Source organism: Labeo rohita, chromosome 11, assembly GCF_022985175.1.
Source record: "Labeo rohita strain BAU-BD-2019 chromosome 11, IGBB_LRoh.1.0, whole genome shotgun sequence".
Taxonomy (NCBI): Eukaryota; Metazoa; Chordata; class Actinopteri; order Cypriniformes; family Cyprinidae; genus Labeo; species Labeo rohita.
In genome coordinates this window covers 1,755,561-1,777,487 of record NC_066879.1, presented here as the reverse complement: position 1 = coordinate 1,777,487, position 21,927 = coordinate 1,755,561, and the positions used below count along the sequence as shown (strand labels likewise).

At 34.3% G+C, this 21,927-nt stretch overlaps 2 protein-coding genes, 1 long non-coding RNA gene and 3 other non-coding genes across 6 annotated transcripts; 1 reads left to right on the top strand and 5 right to left on the bottom strand.

Annotated features, from left to right (window-relative positions):
* Positions 1-2,434: 2,434 nt before the first annotated feature.
* On the bottom strand, positions 2,435-10,156 carry tmem38a (transmembrane protein 38A). The gene is made up of 6 exons (XM_051123393.1): positions 9,924-10,156; positions 7,194-7,350; positions 4,959-5,143; positions 4,744-4,831; positions 4,403-4,520; positions 2,435-3,102 (listed from the first exon to the last, which is right to left on the bottom strand). The coding sequence occupies exons 1-6, from the start codon at positions 10,045-10,047 to the stop codon at positions 2,890-2,892; spliced, it is 885 nt and encodes a 294-aa protein (XP_050979350.1). The 5' UTR covers positions 10,048-10,156; the 3' UTR covers positions 2,435-2,889.
* A 4,009-nt stretch (positions 10,157-14,165) lies between these two features.
* Positions 14,166-16,276, top strand: smim7 (small integral membrane protein 7). Its single transcript, XM_051122082.1, has 5 exons — positions 14,166-14,262; positions 14,420-14,461; positions 14,545-14,603; positions 15,651-15,741; positions 15,869-16,276. Exons 1-5 carry the CDS (start codon positions 14,237-14,239, stop codon positions 15,882-15,884), a joined length of 234 nt encoding a protein of 77 aa, XP_050978039.1. The 5' UTR covers positions 14,166-14,236; the 3' UTR covers positions 15,885-16,276.
* A 174-nt stretch (positions 16,277-16,450) lies between these two features.
* On the bottom strand, positions 16,451-18,323 carry LOC127172725 (uncharacterized). The gene is made up of 6 exons (XR_007828663.1): positions 18,265-18,323; positions 17,816-17,867; positions 17,544-17,617; positions 17,269-17,342; positions 16,994-17,068; positions 16,451-16,902 (listed from the first exon to the last, which is right to left on the bottom strand). It is a non-coding gene; the product is annotated as an uncharacterized LOC127172725 (long non-coding RNA).
* On the bottom strand, positions 17,136-17,228 carry LOC127173564 (small nucleolar SNORD12/SNORD106). The gene has a single exon (XR_007828783.1). It is a non-coding gene; the product is annotated as a small nucleolar SNORD12/SNORD106 (small nucleolar RNA).
* Positions 17,411-17,503, bottom strand: LOC127173565 (small nucleolar SNORD12/SNORD106). The gene has a single exon (XR_007828784.1). It is a non-coding gene; the product is annotated as a small nucleolar SNORD12/SNORD106 (small nucleolar RNA).
* Positions 17,686-17,778, bottom strand: LOC127173563 (small nucleolar SNORD12/SNORD106). The gene has a single exon (XR_007828782.1). It is a non-coding gene; the product is annotated as a small nucleolar SNORD12/SNORD106 (small nucleolar RNA).
* Positions 18,324-21,927: the final 3,604 nt, after the last annotated feature.

Genomic DNA, 21,927 nt, shown 5'->3' with positions numbered 1-21,927 from the left:
GTCTATTACTCCCTCTTTTAATTTTTTTTGTAAAGACCTTAATATATTTTATGACTCATTGATCTCAGGTACTAGAAACAAGAAATGTATAAAAACGTCTCTAATATTAAAAAATGTTGTTTGTAAAATTTAATTTTTTACCCTCCATGATGCATACTTGTTATATGTGTCCCCCACTTTTACTTCTGTTTATTTTATGTTTGATGTTAAGTATCTTTGTATTTTTGTTCTTGAAAGAGAAATAAAAAATAAAATAAAATAAAATAAATAAATAAATACATTCCCGGTACACTGACGTAGCACGTATTAAAGCGATAGGTGTAATTGTAGATAGTAATTTTACGTGTGGCAGTGTTAAAATGCCTTTAAACACTGGCATAACAATTGTTGTTCTTAATAACCAATGTTGGGAAAAGTTACTTTTAAAAGTAATGCATTACAATATTGCGTTACCCCCTATAAAAGTAACAAATTACGTAACTTAGTTACTTTTTTATGGATAGTAATGCGTTAAGTTGCTTTTGCATTACTTTTTAAATCTGGGCGGGGTTTGATTATTTGTTTTTAATATTAAAAGTTATATTTTTGTCAAATGTAAAAGCCCTTTCACGCCAAAAGCCTCAGGCTAAGGAAAAGTTAATTCACATCTGTACAGTAGAAGGCAGAGAAAGAAAGTTCAACACTCTTTAGCAATTATTTGAAAAAGTAACTCAGATATTTACTTGTAAATTAAAAAGTAATGCATTACTTAGTTACTTGAAAAAGGTGATCTGATTACGTAACTCGCTACCCCCAACACTGTTAATAACAATTGTTCTTCTGCTAAGTTACCAGAAAGTAGGACTGGAATTCACACTAAATGTGACCTAACAGTTCCAAAAAAAATCAAAAAGACAAACAGATTGATCATATATTTTATGTAGTTGCTCAGTAATAGGATTTTGTTCATTTGTAACCATAGCTTTTAATGTAGCTTTAACATTTTTAATGTGTTCATGTTAAAATTGAGTTTGTTCCTTTGTTTAGAAATGTCTTTAAATTCAGTAGTCTACTCATAGTCTACTTTTTTGTAATTTTTGAAGCTTGGATATTATGAAACATTGACAAATGTTGAAAAAAATTGCTGATGAATTCATTAATAAATTACAAAATTAATTAATTCCATTTTAACATTACATCCTCTAAATCAGTTTAGTTAACCACATTGTGATAAGTGATAGAGATCCCAAACGCTCATTGCTGTGGTACAGTAGTACCAAAATTGGACATTTGTGACCCTGGATCACAAAACCAGTCGTAAGGTAATTTTTTCAAAATTGAGATTTATACATCATATGAAAGCTGAATAAATAAGGTTTTCATTGATGTATAGTTTGTTAGGATATGACAATATTTGGCCAAGATACAACTATTTAAAAATCTGGATCTGAGGGTGCAAAAAAAAAATCAAAATATTGAGAAAATCACCTTTAAAGTTCTTCAAATAATGTTGTTAACAATGTATATTACTAATCAAAAATTAAGTTTTCATACATTTACAGTAGGAATTTTACAAAATATCTTAATGGAACAAGATCTTTACTAAATTTTCTAATGATTTTTGCCATAAAAGAAAAATCAATAATTTTGACCCATACAATGTATTTTTGCCTATTGCTACAAATAAACCCCAGCGACTTAAGACTGGTTTTGTGGTCCAGGGTCACATTTTAGTAGATGTCTTTGAATGATCTGTTATACCTGCCTTGGTGCTCTGATGCCACCTCTAATCTGCCTAATGTACCGACAGTAAATGAAGACATTTTATTGAAATATTTATTCCAAATGCTCTTAATCAACAACATAACATTGTCATTAGATTTTCCCCCTGCTAAATATTTGCACAATAGTTGATCTATACCCATTAGGTTAGCAGTCCTTGAAAACATATGAAATATTATGAATGAGTTACTATAATGACAGTATGATCAACACCTTGAATCTTCATGGCAGGTAAGAAACGTTACATATTTCATGGCTTTCTAAAAATACATCTCTATATAATTTCTGTTTGCATTGAAAAATATATTTTGATTGGGCTTTATCCATTATCCATTATTGGGCTTTATCCATTAAGTTAGCAGTTTAGTAAAAAAATATAAAACTATGTATAGCTTCAAATTAGTTGTTGATAAACTTTTTAATTTCACTCTACACATTTGGAAATCTACTTAAACCTGACATGGTCATACATTTTCAGTGTAATAATAATTTTCAATTTATTCGGTTTCCACAACGTTCACAAATGGGTGGTAGGTTGACTTTATTACCCTAGAACTTAACCTAGAATTTAAAACTAGCTTGGGCACATAGGGGGAAAAATCTGTACCCATTAAGTGTCACAAAAATTTACTATTTTTTTTCCAATGAAAACGTGTGTTTATGCTGAAAAATATTTTAGTTTTTTTTTTTTTTTTTTTTTTTTTTTATATTGATTTTTCTTTTTTTCAGTGCCACTGGATTTAAAAAGCAGCATTGTTCTGAGGAAGTGGGGTCAACCAGCGGTGGACGGCGAGTCTCATCCAGTTATTTGTTTAAACTCAAATGGATAGAGGCAGATTCTCATCACACTACCTTTCATTCGTTCATCAGTTCATGACATACTGCACATCATCAGATGCATGGAAGAAATGGGTTTGAATGATGGAAAACATTACCAAAAATAAAGACACAGATGTTGGTAAAGAAGGGGGAAGCTATTTACAGAGTCCCTATGTGGCATGTCTGTCATTAAAAGCACCACTGAACGAGAAACTTGCATTGGTTTAACATCAAACTCCCTCCTTTCTCAAGCAGAGCCGGGCCACTCTGTCATATCACAGGTTGGGTTGATGATTTTGTGTTGTAACTCTACTCGGCTTTCTTGGGCTTCCTCTTGCGGGTAACTTCACTCAGTTCCTCCTTGGTTTTGGCGGGCGAGAGGGGTGCAGAGGCAGCGGGTGCAGAGTGGTGGTGATCATGGGCATCTTCAATACCAAGGGGGGAGCCAAATAGCAGGTGGCACACCCAGGACTCGATGAGGGCGAAGGGTGATCCGTGAGAATGACGGGCCGTCATAAACGCCTGTATAAGGAATTGTAGAGAGATAATTTTGTTAAGCTCAATTCATATTAAGCATCACATTTTTACATATAAAATTCAATAATGACAAATTAAAAATATCAGTGTTGCTTTATTGAAACTTTGCTGAACAAGGATTTCCCTTGACAATTTATGGGCATTTAGTTAATGAAAATATCAGATTAAAAAATAATGTTATTTGTCGTGGACAGTTGTTGAGAGATCTTGCTTGATTTTGTTACTTGTCTAATACTAAAAATACTAAATATTTATACACTAAATATTCTAAATAGTTTAGTATATGTGATCCTGAACCACAAAACCAGTCATAACCGTGAAAATCTGGAATCTGAGGGTGCAAAAAAAAAAAAAAAAAAAAAAAAAAAAAAAAAATCAAAATATTGAGAAAATCACCTTTAAAGTTGTCCAAATGAAGTTCTTAGCAATGCATATTACTAATCAAAAATTACGTTTTGATATATTTACGGTAGGAAATATATTTTCATGGGATATGATCTTCACTTAATATCCTAATGATATTTGGCATAAAAAAAAATATTGTTGGCTATTGCTACGAATATACCAGTGCTACTTATGGTTTTGTGGTCCAGGGTCATAATCAATAAAAAAAATTAACTAATTAACTGCACATTTTTTCTGAAATTAATTATTGTAGAAAATGAATGTAGAAAAACATAAAGTCTATTTTTTTTATTGGTTTAATGCCATATTTTTTTACGACTGAAGGCAAGTATCACTGCTACCATCATGTCTCATGTCAATTTTTTTTCTGAATATTTAACCACTGACTATAGCCATTCAACATTAAAGTACAACTGAGAACTAACAATTTAACGTTTATTAGACTTAAAAAAAACTTCTAATTTAAGTGAACTTAAAACAATCTTTACATAAATGTGCCCTTCAGCAAGAAAATATAACCCAATTTAATAAAGTTATCAAACACTAAATTCAAAATTAAATAAAGATAAAGCTTAAAACTACTACTGATTTCCTCTTTTTAATTTTGTTCTTTGATTAAAAGACATCACAGCAGCTGGTTATTAGGATATTTTGGCTGCTGTTACTTTAAAAGCTGCCACTGCTGAACTTGATGCGGATCTGATGCTGCTTTAAATGTGGCTCATAAAAATAACAAACACTTACGTGCACAGTTTTAAGGCAGCTTTAATTGGCTTTTTTGTAACTTCATGACTTAACTGATGACATAACTATGGCATTGCATACTTGTAGTTTCATTTGGGTTTGAATACAGCGTGTGACAGCAGAAACGTTTTATCACCTTGGTTGTGGCCATGAAGAGTGTGAAGAGGCAGATGAGCGTGCTTTTAGACACAGGAAGCAAGTGAGCCTCCTGAAGAGTGAACAGAATGGCTCCATACAGACTGGCCTTGGTAGGGCTGAAAAATACAAGAATCAGATTCCAAACATTTATAAAAGTCATTCATCTAAAACATCAAGGCTTGGAACGAAACTCACGAGTCATATGGACTACATTTATGCTATTTTAGGTCATTTTCAATATTTAAACAGATATTGTTTCTTGTCAGTGGAAAATAAATGACTTTCCAAAAATGTTCTCCCTTGTGTGTAAAGGTTTTCCCCAGTGAACAGACCACTCACAATGACATGTTGAGAACTTCATTGGTCTCTGGCTTCCAGACTCCTCGCAACAGCTGCTCGAAATTGGACATGAGAGCGACCCCTGACCCTGTGTGTATTAACAGAGAAAATCAGCAGAGCGGCACAGATCTCCAGAGCAAGAGTTTTTAAAGGGTCTTATGAAAGCATTACATGACCCCCAAAAATAAATCCCTCTGGAGATATAAGATACTCACCCTTGACATAACCAGTAATAACCATGATCAGCCAGCCATGGTGATACGCATGGTGAGCGTGATGGACTCCAGCAGCGATTTTACGTGTGCGAACCACTTCTTTCATTGCCACAAGCACAAGCTTCACAGGAAGAAACGCCACGCATTTGTAGAAAAGGTTAAGAGGGCAGAAGAAGATCAGGTACCTAAAAAAGAGAGAGAGAGAGAGAGAGAGAGAGAGAAACACATTCTGATAAAAGATACAATAATATATACTCACACAAGAATCATGTTATGTACAGTTTCGCATATGATATTGGATGAAGAGAATTTTAAAAAGTACTAATAAACATAACTGGTTGGTATGTTTATGTGTCTATGTTTTTCTATATATTTTGCTATAATTACAGTGCAGAACTGCTTTATGATATTTGCATGTGTAAGAAATGAAACCTGGAGCAAATTTGGAAACATGGGACGTATCTAATTCAAGATGTGGATAAAGTTATTATTAAGGGATGTAACAAAGAGTTAAGTTGTTTATGGTTGCCTTGCAACTTAACACATTATTATAAAATACAACAGATGTGGTGTCACATGTGCGTATATCGACTATTTATAATGGCTTCAAAACTGTTTGTTTTATACTATAGTTTTACTCTTAGTAATTTTATTGTTTTACTGTACTATTAGCACTTTTAAGATTAAGAGTTGATAATCAGATTATGTATTTCATTCATTGTATTATCAAAAACAGGCATTGTTATTCAAATAAAAATATAAAGTTTTCAGATCTGATATTAAGGTTTGTCTTAAAGGAGAAGTTCACTTCCAGAACAAAAATGTACAGACAATTTACTCACCCCCTTGTCATCCAAAATGTGTTTATGTCTTTCTTTCTTCAGTCATAATGAAATTATGTTTCTTGAGGAAAACATTTCAGGAATATATAGTCCATATAGTGGACTTCTATGGTGCCCGTGAGTTTGAACTTCAAAAATGCAGTTTAAATGCAGTTTCAAAGGGCTCTAAATGAGGAAGAAGGCGAAACAAACAGTCATTTTCTAAAAAAAATACAATTGATATACTTTTTAACCTCAAATGCCCGTCTTGTCTAGCTCTGCAATGCGCATGCAGTTAGGGTATGTCGAAAAACTCTCATCTCATTTTCTCCTCTAACTTCAAAATCATCCTACATCGCTGCAGAAGTACCGACCGTCTCGTCTCTGCGATGAGCATGTGTAGTCTGTGTAATCCGGGTCAATACAGTTAGGGTATGTCAAAAAACTCCCGTCTCATTTTCTCCTCCAACTTCAAATTCATCCTACATCGCTGTTTTACCTTTTTTTGTAAAGGGTGTTTGATCTTCTTTGCACGGTCACTTTGTAAACACTGGGTCAGTGCTTCTGCAGCGATGTAGGATGATTTTGAAGTTAGAGAAGAAAATGAGAAGAGAGTTTTTCGACATACCCTAACTGCATGCGCATTGCAGAGCTAGACAAGATGAGCATTTGAGGTTAAAAAGTATATAAATTGTACATTTTTTCTGGAAAATAACCGATCGTTTAGATAAGACCCTTCTTCCTCGACTTTTTTATAGCCCTTTGAAGCTGCATTTAAACTGCATTTTGGAAGTTCAAACTCGTGGGCACCATAGAAGTCCACTATATGGAGAACATAATTTCTTTACGACTGAAGAAAGAAAGACACGAACATCTTCGATGACAAGCGGGTGAGTAAATTATCTATACATTTTTGTTCTGGAAGTGAACTTCTCCTTTAAAGGTCTATCTTGAAGTGATCTTCGAAGTGACATCTGTGTCATGTGACCCTGGACCACAAAACCAGTCTTAAGTCGCTGGGGTATATTTGTAGTTAGCAATAGCCAAAAATACATTGTATGGGTCAAAATTATTGATTTTTCTTTTATGCCAAAAATCATTAGGAAATTAAGTAAAGATCATGTTCCATGGAGATATTTTGTAAACTTCCTACTGTAAATATATCAAAATGTAATTTTTGATTGGTAATATGCATTGCTAAGAACTTCCTTTGGACAACTTTAAAGGCGATTTTCTTGGACAAAAATTGTTCTGGTGTTCCTAACAAACAATACATCAATCGAAAAGCTTATATATTCAGCTTTCTGATGATGTATAAATCTCAATTTCGAAAAATTGACAATTATGACTGGTTTTGTGGTCCAGGGTCACATATGCAAAGTGTACAAGCGGTGAATCATGTAAAGATCCTCACCACACAGCTGAGGCCAGGAGGATGTGACTGTTGTTATGGAAATAGTCGATGGGACACACACCAAGCATGATGTCTGCTAGTATGTAGCTTCCAAAGCAGTAGAGCATTGCACAAAGCCATGAGGCCACTGGGCTTCTACGAGACACTTCCACAGCACCTGATTAACACAGATCAACACAGACAAATCACATGAGAAAAACACGTTTGCTTTTTAACATTTAACATTTACATGTATACATATGTGGCCCTGGACCACAAAACCAGTCTTTAGTAGCACGGGTATATTTGTAGCAATAGCCAAAAATATGGGTCAAAATTATCAAAAAAAAATTTATGCCAAAAATCATTAGGATATTAAGTAAAGATCATGTTCCATGAAGGTATTTTGAAAATTCCATACGTACATATATAAAAACGTAATTTTTGATTAGTAATATGCCTTTTTTTTTTTGCACCATCAGAAGTCTGAACATCTTATTATAAGTAAATTCATAAAAGTGGTCTACTCTAGACAACTTGTTTGCCAATAGCTTTGTGTGAACAAACTAAAATTTACACTGTTATTTACTGAAAATCTTCCTCTTCACTCACTGGACAGTTAACTGAAACTAAAAAACTAAAAAACTGAAACTTAACATGACTGATAATTTGATCACAACTTTTCATCAGGGTGAGTAATGAGGGAATTTTCATTTTTGGGTCAAGCTGAGGTCAATACTAATATATAGAAGGTGCACAATGTCATACACACTAATACAAAAAGAAGAAACATAGTTACACAGATAATTCTGGGAATGTACCTTTTAATTACAAGACAATTTTACAAAACTGTACAGTACAGTACAGTATACGCTAAAAAAGGAACGTCCCTGTTGTCTCAAATGTACGTTTTCACCGTATAACTTGCCTTTAACTAATTAACATGTTTTTACAGTAGCATTTCTATTACCATTAAAATATGTTTTACAGTGAACATCAAAAAAATTAGACTCCAAAGCAGTGTTAGGTTGAGCACATGATTTCAGACACCACTAAGAGATGTTGTATATCCTGATCTAGAGGTCTGAATCTCCAGGGATGAACACATCTTACAGAACAGGTGTAGCTTGGGTCGTTACGCACCCAACAGGCATTTTGAATGAAAAATGATCCTCTCGAATGTGGCCTAAAAATAAACAGAAGCCTAAAGCTTTTCGTTCGTCTCAAACTGCAGGCCTGTTTCACACTATGACCTCCAATCTACACAAACAGCTGACACGATGAGCTTCAGCTAGCAACTGGCTAATGTTTGGACGAAGGGGGGGAAATTTATATCACATTCTTCACCATATGCATGCTTTAATACAGGTTTGTGAATGGTATGATGGTACAATGGTATGATTCTATTATGGCTGTTCCCTGTTGTGTCTGAAACCTGATACAATTTTAAGTGACAGCATCAACTCATAGTCTGTTCTCATCAGACAGCTCATTAAATGAAAGCATGTTAAAATAGATCCAACCTAAAACTTTAATACTAGATGACCACTAATGGACTAATTGATATTACACTCTAAAATGAAAGACATAGATTAAAAAATAACATTTGGAATACATTTAAATAAAATTGTTGCCATTTTTTTTTTTTTTTCATTGTTTCAATATTTACATAACAGTTAAGCACGTGTCAACTAAATCCATATTACATTGCCAAAAAAGGTATTCTCATTACTGTAATGCCTAAAAATCTTATTCCTATTACCATAATGCCAAAAAATATTTTATTATACTAAGTGTAATGCAAATAATTAATTCTCATAATTTTAATAGCAAAAAGTTGCTTCTTTTTTACATAAAAAAATAAATTATCCTTGGCGTCGATATGTAAAGCCATTGCGCTCAGCCTGTCCCGAGTTCGAGTCCCAGCTCGTGGACCTTTCCGATCCCGCCCCTCTCTCTCTCCCACTTAGTTATAATAATAATAATAACATTCAATTTAAAAGTAGACTTATATACAAAATAGTAGTATTTGTTCAGTCTGGTTTATTTTATTTTGTTTTTATAAATAAAGTAGGTAGAGTATAATAATTGATAGTAATTACAAAGTCCAAAGTAAAACGTCCAGATTTATTACAGTACTCAAAAAATGTCACAATGGAGAAAAAAAAAAAAAAAAGACTGTGATAGTGGTTAAATTGTACAATACGACTTGGACATGCTTCAAATACTACTCGTCAAATGACTGCAAGTCCTAAGCTACGTAAATTTGCTTAACAAATTCACTGGGCTTCGTTGTGTCCTTTCCACTGCTGCTGACTATTTAGGGCGCTTCTATTTATTGCAGTGAGACTCGCAGTGGAATGTGCACGGACTCTATCGTGTTTCGAGGAGGGTCTTCAAGTGTGGGACAACTCTTCCCACCCGAAAAAATAAAGAAAATGCTGAATGAGACGTTGAGACATTGCTAAAACATTAAATACGCACGTATAATGTTTTGCATTCTATTGCAAACATAATGCATGTGACAATGAACCCTGAGACAAATTACATAACACTTGTTGAGACCAGTAATAATTAGCTTATGACATGAGAATTAAGTGTTGCATATGTAACCTTTACTATTCAATTACATGCATTATTGATATACGCGTAAATGCAAAGGATACTAAATAGAAACGTCATTTAAATTTGACCCAAATAAAGCTCTAGCGCAATATTCTGTTATTATCCCTAAAGAGCAATTCCACTTACCTGGTTCATATTTGAGGTAGAGTATTGACACGATATAATAAGCGAGATCAAACACTGGAAACATCGCCATTTTCGAGAAATACTGGGCAATTTCGCCCAGATTTAGGATATCCAGCACCTCCATGATGTTCTGACCCTACCGCATGAACAGATCTTCAAGAGACTCGCCGTATGCACGAGTAAAAGACTCCGCTCACATGCAGATGCCTATTAATACACAGCACAAGCTCAGGCGCACTGTTGAGGTGAAATCAACACACGGACGCGTCTCCTGCGGAGCAGCTACTGCCACTTACTGGAGAACGCGCTCATCATCGATCATCAATCAAGAATGCTGGATTGTGAAAACCAGATTTAACTGTTGTTTGTATTATCATGGCGTAAAATCGGTATAGCCCTGACCTCATTTTATACCCTCCTGAAATACTCATCCTAAACCATATGATTTTGTTATTCAGACATTTGTCTATGTATGTAAAACCATGTTGCAGTACCATAGTGTGTGGATTTCTGGGTATGTTACCGATATATATATATGTGTGTGTGTGTGTGTGTTACCGGTGTAAAGCAGGAATATCTAATAAGAGGTGTGTGTGACCCACTGTGACTGGAGTATGTCCGGCAATTATTAAGTTGGCTTGAGAAAGCCAACTTACTGGTATGCTATTTTCTTCTGAGACTAAATCTGTCGACACTAACTCGCCCTAGAGCTTTAACTCTACAAACTCCAAACTCAGCCCAGATCTTCAGACTGATCTGGCCGAGTGTGCTATATCTTTTCTAACTGATCGGATTTACGATTTTCCTAAAAATGACGATTAAAATTGGGAAAAATCCCATAGACTTACATTGACGGAATGTTCAAATGAGCCAGAACTTTTAAAATTCCAACTGTCAAAACTCCCAGAATCCTCTGGGACTCAATCAAACTTCCCTTCTATGTACTGTATTTCTAATCCATTTAAACTCATCTATCTATCTATGCCTAGCAACCAGAATCATGCTAGTAACTTGCTAATCATGCTAGCAAAATGTTAGTAACTTGCTAATCATGCTAGAAACATGCTAGTAACTTGCTAGTCATGCTAGAAACATGCTAACAACATGCTGGTAACTTGCTAATCATGCTAGCAAAATGTTAGTAACTTGCTAATCATGCTAGAAACATGCTAGTAACTTGCTAATCATGCTAACAACATGCTAGTAACTTGCTAGTCATGCTAGAAACATGATAGTAACTTGCTAATCATGCTAACAACATGCTAGTAACTTGCTAGTCATGCTAGAAACATGCTAACAACATGATAGTAACTTGCTAATCATGCTAGTAAAATGCTAATCATGCTAACAACATGCTAGTAACTTGCTAGTCATGCTAAAAACATGCTAACAACATGATAATAACTTGTTAATCACGCTAGCAAAATGTTAGTAACTTGCTAATCATGCTAGAAACATGCTAGTAACTTGTTAATCATGCTAACAACATGCTAGTAACTTGCTAGCCATGCTAGTAACTTGCTAATCATGCTAACAACATGCTAGTAACTTGCTAATCATGCTAACAAAATGCTAGTAACTTGCTAATCATGCTAGTAACACACTAGTAACATGCTAGTAACTTCCTAATCATGCTTGCAACATGCTACTAACTTGTTAATCTTGCTAGAAACATGCTAGCAACTTGCTAATCTTGCTAGAAACATGCTAGCAACTTGCTAATCATGCTAGTAACTTCCTAATCATGCTAACAACATGCTAGTAACATGCTAGTCATGCTAGAAACATGCTAGTATCTTGCTAATCATGCTAATAACAAGTTAACGACATGCTAATCATGCTACAATCATGCTAGCAACATGCTACTAACTTACTAATCTTGTTAGAAACATGCTAGCAACTTGCTAATCATGCTAGAAACATGCCAGCAACTTGCTAATCATGCTAGTAACTTGCTAATCATGCTAACAACATGCTAGTAACTTGCAAATTATGTTAGCACCATGCTAGTAAAATGCTAGTAACTTGCTAATAATCCTATAAGCATGTTAACAACATGCTAGTACCTTGATAATCATTATAACATCATGCTAGTCACATGTTAATCATGTTAATAACATGCTAACAACATTCTATCTATCTATCTGTCTATCTATCTATCTATCTATCTATCTCTAACAGACTGTATTGCCTTCAAAACATCCAAACGTTAACCATTTAAAACTACTTTAGAATTCAATCTATTTCAGACTGAAAACCATCAAACTTAAAACTTTTTAAAACTTCTTAAACTTTATAAACTTTTCAGACTGTTTAAAACTTTCTGTTCCGGCTTTCTCAAGCCAACTTAAAGTTTGTCTTGACAAACTTTTTTATTTAGTTCTTTTTATGCTAATTTTTGTGAAAAATATCATCAAACTCTAGATGACACTGACTAATAGGTCTTTTACATGCAATCTGCTAGCAATCACAACATTTACTACACTGTACAAGCTGGCTGGCCTGTGCTGATTCTGCAGCCAATTAGCTTTCTTTCTCGGAATTTAAATAATCTGGTTTAGTGTTAGTGTTATCTGGTTTTTTTTTGTAAGCTAGTCCTGCAGCACACTATACTTCACTTCCCCCAGCTCCACCTGTCTAGGTCTGTTATGGGTTTATGTATGGCCATTCATGTGGCAGCTGCATATCCCACAAGCTCATAGAAGTGTGTCTGTGTATCTACTGTCAGTAGCAAATCTATAGTTGTTCACCAGATCTAGTCCACCAAGACCAAATGCATTAACATAAAGTACATCTAAATTGTGTATTTATGCACTAGTCTATGCCATTTTGTAGTATTAATAGTGTTATTAGTGTGCTCATGCTGAAAATTCCAAATGATGTACGTATTTAACCGAAAATAAGTGAAGTTGGACAATAAAATCCGTACACTACACAGTTGAGTACATAGTGCATAGTGTGTCATTAGGGACAAAACTATAGTCATATTCATATTTTACGTACTGAATTGTCCCTCAAACATAAAAAGTGTAATACTATAGTATATATATATATATACACATGTGTGTGTACTTGTTTTTGCTACATTGTGGGGACCAAATGTCCCCACAAGGATAGTAAAACCTGAAATTTTTGACATTTTGGGGACCGGCCTGCGGTCCCCACAATGTTAAAAAATGATTATAAATAGTAAATGATGTTTATCTGAAAGTGTAACGATGCAAACATGTTTTCTGTGAGGACTAGGTTTAGGGTTATGGTTGGGTTAGGGGATAGACAATATCGTTTGGTCAGTATAAAATCTATAGAAGTCTATGGAAAGTCCCCACAATTCACAAAAACAAACGTGTGTGTGTTACGCTTAAAATGGTTTCACTCAGTTTTATCCAATATGTAGGCTATTTCCCAGGCCCATTGCCAGACCAAGGACCAGTTGTTCAAAAAGTTTAATCTGGATCAGAATTATCTGGATTTGGAAATCCCGTGTTTTGCTATACAGGATCAGGTAACCCATCTTACTTTCGTGCTACTTTTTCAAAGCAAAATTGGATTGGATCACCCAGATACACACTTTTTCAGATTTCCAAATCTGGATGTGCTCCTCAGAGCCCATAAAGGGACATGGTGATAAAAAAACCAAAAATGTTTTGCAATATTTTGCATTTTAGTTTTGCATTGCATTTACACAAATAAGTACTTCTGACTGGTTTGATCAGTGATGATCAGTGATAAAAAAAAATAATAATAATAATAAAAAAATTAAATAAATAAATAAGAAAAAAACTTTAAATTAAATTTAATATTTTTGTTTGATATTGGGGATTTCTGGATATATTACATTTGACATATTACAGATTATATTATTTTGGACAAGGTTTACAGTTTTATTACATTTTTTTGTTCCTGAAATCCACCCTTCTGCTGGGGTCAGAATAACCCATCTCTTTTTTTTTTTCTTTAAATCAAAAGTATCCCAATCTTACTAAAATGTTTAACACAAACTGAGGATTTAATCCAGATAAAAACCAAGACTGGATTTTGTGATCTAATCCGAATTCAGATTTTTTTTTTTTCTTCTTTTGAACAACCCACTTTCAAGATTTGATCCAATCCGATGGCCAAAATCCGATCAGAATACTTTTAAACAACTGGCCCCAGTGGTTAAGGATTTCTGCAAAGTAAACAGCTCAGAAACAGAGTTGTCGTGTTCTACATGTGCCGTCAGGTGGCGATAATGAAGTAACGACTCATACTGTACTCATACAAAGATAAAAGAAGAACAGGAAGAGCCTAGGTGGATATAATCAGCCAAAATGATCGGAGATCTTTTAATTTTTGGGTAAATGTCACATTTTAAAGCAGAATACATTTCGTGGTATAGTTAAATAGAAAGTTATTTGTGATGTTCATGTGTGTAGTATACTATCGTCACCGTGTAACAGCAGTGTGTGTTTTTCTCACTCCACGTCACTCATTTTTTTTACTTACGTTTTCAGCACTCTGCTCATGAACGCCGGCGCTGTGCTCAACTTTAAATTGTGAGTAAAAACACAAATGTTATCTCTCGGTTTACATTTAGTTGATTGCTTCTTAATCGGTTATGTTTACTGTCTGTGTGCAGAAAGAAGAGAGAAACGCAGTCTCAAGTGTTTGGCGATGAATCCGGATCGTCCAGCACTGGTAACAACAATTCATTAACTGTGCATTATGAAATTATAGTTCATTTAATATTATTGGGACAGTATAATATCATAATAAAGGACCTGATGCAGACAGCTGACAGCTGTAGGTCATTACAGAGGCCCTAGATCTATCATTGGATAGACCTAAAATAGATTGTTATAAAAGATCAAATATGTGACTCTGGACCACAAAACCAGTCTTAAGTAGCACCTGTATAATTGCAGCAATAGCCAATAATACGTTGTATGGGTCAGAATGATAATTTTTTTTACTTTATTAAGTAAAGATCAAGTTCCTTTAAGATATTTTGTAAAATTCCTACCGTAAATGTATCAAAACTAGTAATATGCAACTTCATCTGGACAACTTTAAAGACGATTTTCTCAATATTTTGATTTTTTTTAACTCTCAGGTTCCAAGATTTCAAATAGTTGTATTTTGTCCAAATATTGTCCTTAAAATTGACACTTGTGACTGGTTTTGTGGTCCAGGGTCACATATTAGATAAAAGCGGCTGCGCATTTGGCCCCTATTTATTTATTTCTAAATTGCCAAGGATCATGTGTGACCCGGGACCACAAAACCAGTCTTAAGTCGCTGGGGTTTATTTGTAGCAATAGCCAAAAATGCATTGTATGGGTCAAAATTATTGATTTGCCTTTTATGGCCAAAAATCATTAGGAAATTAAGTAAAGATCACGTTCCATTAAGATATTTGGTAAAATTCCTACTGTAAATGTATGAAAACTTAACTTAATTTTTGATTAGTAATATACATTAAGAACATTATTTGAAGAACTTTAAAAGTGATTTATTTTTTTTTCAATATTTAGATTTTTTTGCATCCTCAGATTCCTGATTTTTAAATAGTTGTATCTCGACCAAATATTGTCCTATCCTAACAAACCATACAAAAATGAAAAGCTTATTTATTCAGCTTTCAGATGATGTATAAATCTTAAATTTTTAAAAAATGATCTTTACAACTGGTTTTGTGATCCAGGGTCACATATTTGACTCTTATTATGTATTATTTGTCTTTAGGTGACAACATCAGAGAGTTTTTGCTGAGCCTGCGATACTTTCGCATATTCATTGCTCTTTGGAACATTTTTATCATGTTTTGCATGATCTTGTGAGTATTGACATTTTGTTTTCTACTTTCGTGCTCTTAAAATGTTTATGCACTATTGAAACAAACCAGTTGTTGCATATTTAAAAGTGTTCTTGTGTATTTTGTGACATATATATTTTTTCTTCAGGTTATTTGGATCATAATACATGGCTGTTACAATAAGGATACAAAAAAGAAACAATTGCTGCAGCATTGGGTGGATTTCTTGCAACGGGTTTTTAGTGGGATGTCTTGAAATCTTGTACAGTCTTATCCAACGTCTTAAGACGTCTGTATATTTTGTACAAAAGTATGATTAATATTACTTTTTCTTTCTGTGAATCAAATGGGGACAGAACACAGGGGAACTACATTTTTTTTTTTTTTAATATTGCATTTAAAGCAGAGCTGTGCAATCAGAGAGGAGCTTGAATGGTCTTCTCTCAGTACCCTATACAAGTACTGTTAGTTACTTCAGTTTAAGTGGCTGTATTATCTAATGTAAAACCTTTGTAAATGAGAAGTAACCTTTGTGAACAATAAAAGAATAAACAGTTTAATAGCTGTTGCTTGTTTAACCCAAAAGAATGCTTTATTCTGTGGAAAGTAAAGTTTTTATTTTTTCTAAGAGCATCAAGGCACCTTGGATGCTGGTTTGGTTAGGTTTTGTACACAAGTGTGTAAAACAGATCAGTAATAACCCAATTAGTATGTTCATTTAATGTGCTCAGTTTGATTAGCTGTAAAACCTTTACTAACCACCTGTAATCACTCAACTGTTAGTTTCTCTTATTTTAATTATATACTACATCTCAAGGTCACTGATTAATTCAAGATGCTGAGAACCATTTTTCACAAATGCAGAAAGTCAGCTCATGGTTTAATAGTTTTATTGTGAATGTAAAAAGAGTAAGTGCCAGCTGCAAGACTTGTTTATTCTGTTTAAATATAATTAAATACAAGCAGTAATTCCTAGGGTTAGTGACAGCATTCAGAGAAATGTGAACTGAACAGTAGTCAAACAGAAAGTCAAAAAAAAAAAAAAAAAAAAAAAAAAACCCAAACAAACAACACTTTAGTGTCAAGAGTGTTTTCTCCATGCTGAACCATCATGTACTTTGTCCTCTTCTCCACATGGGGTTTGCACTGAAGGGCCTTCAGGGACATAAATCTCTCAAACTCCTAGAAAATGTACAAGAATCATTAGATCACTCGATTTATTACTTAAATCAGTAAGTGAAAGAATATACACAATGACAAACACCACACAAACCTTCACATGTGGCCGTTCATCAAGGGTCGCTCATCGTGTGAAGTTCCCTGGTCATTTTAAGTTACAGAATTGGTCCTGTTTGGGAAGACATAAAAAGAACTTGAGAACAAGAAAAGCATCACTTTGTATGCCAAGCAGCTATGATAGTGCTTCAGATAAATTGGCTTTAAGTTTAAAGAAAACGTCAACACTATCGATCTGCCGGGGAAAAAAATATGTCATCATATGCACCAGGTAAATGCAACCTAATATACCAAGAACATGTTCAGCCTTACCTGCTTTAGAGCATGAAAGACTTATGAAACAAAGTCTGATGAATGTAAGATCATCCATTTGGCTCCAGTATGATCTGTAGAGATAGGAGCGGTAAAGGTCAGTTACCATCAAACAAGCGACTATCAGACATTGTGGCATCTATATGGTTGCTCAGATCATTTGGCTTATTTTCGTTATAAAAGGTCAACAGAGTCGATCTGCTGGGGAAAAAAATTAGTCATCATATGCACCAGGTAAATGCAAACAAATGTACCAAGAACATGTTCAGCCTTACCTGCTTTAGAGCATGAAAGACTTATGAAACAAAGTCTGATGAATTTAAGATCATCCATTTGGCTCCGGTATGATCTGTGGGGACAGACGTAATAAAGGTCAGTTACTGTCAAACTAATGACTAACAGATTTCATGGCACCTATATGGTTGCTCAGATCATTTGGCTTATTTTTGTTATAAAAGGTCAACAGAGTCGATCTGCTGGGGAAAAAAATTAGTCATCATTGCTACCACAAGATTGAAAGGAAACTGTAGTGCAAATCTGAACTCACCAAAATCGGAGTATAGAATAGAGCAAAACTCCATGGTCCAACAGCCCACATACTGTAAAACAAAATAATTAAAGAATGAAATACAAACAGCAAAATCAATTAGGCAAATAGAAGTAATACTACGAAGTAACTTAATACAACGTTGAAACTATGGACTAACATGAACAAAGTGTTTTTTTTCCTCTTCATTTTATTAACATTACATGCGCTAAACAGTTTAATATAATACTAAACCAGTCAAATTTTCATTGTCCATTTAGACCTTCCCGCGTGTACCGAAAACGGGCCACGTGGTCAGAGCATAACTACACTAAAACCTTAGTTTTACTTTTTATCCTTACAATTACAGCACACTACGCAGCCTGTTTTGCTGAAACATTAATAGAACATGCTTGAAGAAAATATTTCTAATAGTTTAAAAATAAATTTGCAAAGCGAGCATTGCTTACCCTGACCAAGGAAGACAAAACTGGGAAGAAAGAACACGTGATCCCCGGTTTTATAGTTGACACGCAGGCGCAGTGAGGGTTTGTTGCGATGACGTCACGAAGGGCTCCAAGTTCTAACCTCTGCTCTACAGTAATAATATTGTATTATACTATATACATTCGATTTTATTTCTATGTAAATTTCCACATTTATAAATGCAAGTTTTAAAGGGACTATCATTTTTTATAGTGCTTGACGGAGATTAAAATGTATGTAGATCTGATATCAAAATCTAAAAATAGTATAAAGCCGTATAAAGCCGTTTTTTCATACAAAAAATAAATAAATAAATAACTTTTAATGGTGCTTACTTGCAAAGCATATTTTCTGTATTAAAATTTCATTGTAATATCCTGTGGAACTGTAAAATATATAAAGTATATATTTTCTGTATAACTGATGCTTATTAACCCCTTTTCTTTTTCTTTTTTTCCCTTTGTTTGTTCGTTCTTGTTGATGCATGTGAATTTTTTTTTTTTTTTTTAAGTTATACGGTGGGAAATTGCATTATACATGCTTTTTTATACCGTTATATAATTGCATTACACATTCCTTTGGTTCTCATTTAGCAATATGTCATTGTTGTTATTTATTTAGTCTACAGCATAAATAACATGCCGAAAATGTTTATATCGCTAAGAATATTTTCCATAACCATCAGTTACATTCTGAAAAATTTAGGTTACGATAAACAAACAAACAAATCTTTTTGTGATTTTAATAGTTAAACATTGTAAAGTGTTACCAATAAGCAATTTTGTTTGTACACTGTACATTGACTTTGACATGTACTACCTGAATTATTTCAAATAATACAGTTTAAAACTGAGAAGCTGCAACCGTGAAGGTTGACTATTCAATGTCTCTTTGTTTTTCCATAATTTGTCCGAAAGGTGGCAGTAAAGGTTAAATATGAAATTACCTCTTTTTAATACAGCGCCCCCTCTGTATTTAACGAGTTGTGGTGTGTAAAATATTTCAAGAGTTGTGAACCAGCGTATGTGAACTTTATTTTGTGGAGTTATTCACTTTTCATAACAAAGGTGGTTTTTTCATTGCCACAGAAACACAGAAACGTTGTATATAGTTGCATTAATAACATTAAAACTGTCAAACAAAATACGATTCACATAAAATCGCAATTTGTTTGGTTTTTAAACAAAGAGATAGCACACGATTCGACTTAATAATAGAAAATACAGCAAACATCGTTTGCAAAGAGCCCATTTTCTCTTATAACGCCTTTATGATAGGCTATTTCACTCATATTATTCATAATTAATAGCTGTACAATACATATTTCTTTGCATTAGTCATCTTAAAAATGGCAAAACATTACGCCCGATTCAAAACAGTGGCATCCCTAATATTATTATTAGTTTTTGTCATATTATTCATGGACAGGTGTGCGGGGGCAGATCTGGGTCACATTTGGAGACGCACAAACTTGCACGCTCACCAAGGGCAATTAGCGCCTATTTGAGTGATTACATTAGCACATGCCTTGTGTTTTGTAAGTCGAGTACATACATAGCGCTGCTGAATGTATTGTCAGCACATAAGGGCGCCTCCCAGCTCTTTGTTTTAGCACAAAGAAACTCAAGTCGTGAATTATCAGTCGTGGGATTATCTCCCATCAACAGCTGATATTAAAAAGACCCCTTCCCCCAAAAGTGTCTCTGGTGCAAAACATCCCTTCAAAACGTGTGAAGTGCCGCTTTTAGACTTGCTAAACTTTTTGTTTTTTTAATGCCGCAAAAAAATAAAAAATAAATGCGATTACACTTTATACTAAAGCTGGTGTGTTTATCCAAAGTGATTTGTGAATGAGAGAAATGCAACCAGAAGTGATTAATCCAAATCTGCAGATTGAATGGCTATTCCAAATGATTTAGTTTGAGAGATCCCACCTGCCCAAAGCTTTGTTTGAGTGGCTTGTTCACATGTTTGGGGGATTAGCTTAATGTTGCCTGATTTCTGGCCTGTTTAAACAAGGTGAGAGGTCTTTTAAATTCCATAGGGTTAAGAGGTAGAATGTGAGGAACACAAGAAAATAACAAGAAAATGCATGTTTTTGCTAGGTGTGATTTCACCATTTTGTTTATTTGTAATTTTTAAGTACTGAAAACATGTTACAAAAAGGCAATAACCTGGTTCATATTGTATTTGATACGCATATAAGCCTCTAAATAATCAACATGATCAAAATGTTGCTTCTTCAATCTACATATTTAGGTATATTTTTAATTTTTAAGTCTTTTAAGTGTAATTTAAAAAAAAAATGTCATTGTGCACTGGTCTTTACTGATTTTTATGAAGTAAATTTAGGATTAACTTATATATTGTTTATTATATTTTAAGATGATCATTTACTGGACTGAAGCAACTTAGGTTTACTTAGTTTTTTTTTAGAAAAAATATGCTACAATGTTAGTATTAAAAATGATACATCAGGCTTTTAAGAAACATTCTTTGTTAATCTCTCAGTCGCCATTGTATTGCATTGCTTGCATTATATATGTTTTGGCCCCAGAATAAAAACTACACAGCTTTGATCATAAAACTAAGCATCTGAATATCATATTACAAAGACATATTATTGAGAGATATAGAGCGACAGCTGATATTCATATGCATTTGATGTAAATAGTCTGCCATACCCTAATACTCATAAATATCACATGAATGTTAGCAACCAAACTGCATGTTTTTCATCAGAGTCTGTAAATAAAATTGAGGTGTTTTTTTTCCCTCCTTGAGCTCCATATCCTCCCATATAAGCCATTAAAGATTGATGTATCAAATATGATACTGTTCTAGATTTTTTTCAAATGTTTTATCTAAAACAGTTCTATTTCAGGAATGTGCTTTTTCTGAATATTGTTTCATATGTGAGGCTTTACAAGATAAAATAATGTTAATTAAAGTTGATGTCTTGTTATTCTCATGATGAATCCAAATATAATTATTTCCTAACAGTTTACATTTAAAAAAAAAAAACACATGGCAGATCTTGCTAATTTAAGTACACGCTATGATCTCAAAAAAAAAAGGAGAGGCAGCTTCAAAAGGAGAAGGACGTGTTCTTTACAGTCAAACAATCATGGATGTCTGCAGCAATTTTTATGGGTTGGTCTGTTCTCTTCTGGGTAGCCTAACCTTATGGGCCACCCTCATCACAAGACCTGGGACAGCTTCCAGGTTGTCGCCCCCTGCCCACGGACAGCCTGGGTCTGCAGAAGAAAAGTGTCTGGGAAAGACTAATTGTAGGACAAAGAGAGTTGCTAGTGAGATCACTGGTGCCTTTCAGCATGGGCAGTACATATGAGCTAACCAGGGTGTGGGACTCGTTTGACCTTTTGGCTCAGGCTGGCGAGTGCACGCAGACTGTAAGCTCAGCAGGAGGGTGGTGCTGCTTGTCAGACTGGTGTCTCCAGGCTGCTAGTGGCACAGGGAAAAGGGGCTCTAACCACAGCAGGTGGTCAGCAACATGGCAGGTCGCCGTGCTCGAGCTGTCATTCTGTTGTCTTTCAGAGGCCTGTCATGACTCGCCTGATGTTTGTTTCCTAATCGGACAGAGATTAAGGCAGACAAAGAGTGCGGCACGTTAACCCGTGCTGGGC

Coding starts and splice junctions, on each gene's coding strand:
- tmem38a (XM_051123393.1), bottom strand. CDS start 10,047: ATGGAGGTGCTGGATATCCTAAATCTGGGCGAAATTGCCCAGTATTTC. Junction 7,351..9,923: donor CTACCTCAAATATGAACCAG/GTAAGTGGAATT, acceptor TGTGTTAATCAG/GTGCTGTGGAAGTGTCTCGT. Junction 4,832..4,958: donor TATTACTGGTTATGTCAAGG/GTGAGTATCTTA, acceptor TAATACACACAG/GGTCAGGGGTCGCTCTCATG.
- smim7 (XM_051122082.1), top strand. CDS start 14,237: ATGATCGGAGATCTTTTAATTTTTGG. Junction 14,263..14,419: donor GGAGATCTTTTAATTTTTGG/GTAAATGTCACA, acceptor TTACGTTTTCAG/CACTCTGCTCATGAACGCCG. Junction 14,462..14,544: donor GCTGTGCTCAACTTTAAATT/GTGAGTAAAAAC, acceptor GTCTGTGTGCAG/AAAGAAGAGAGAAACGCAGT.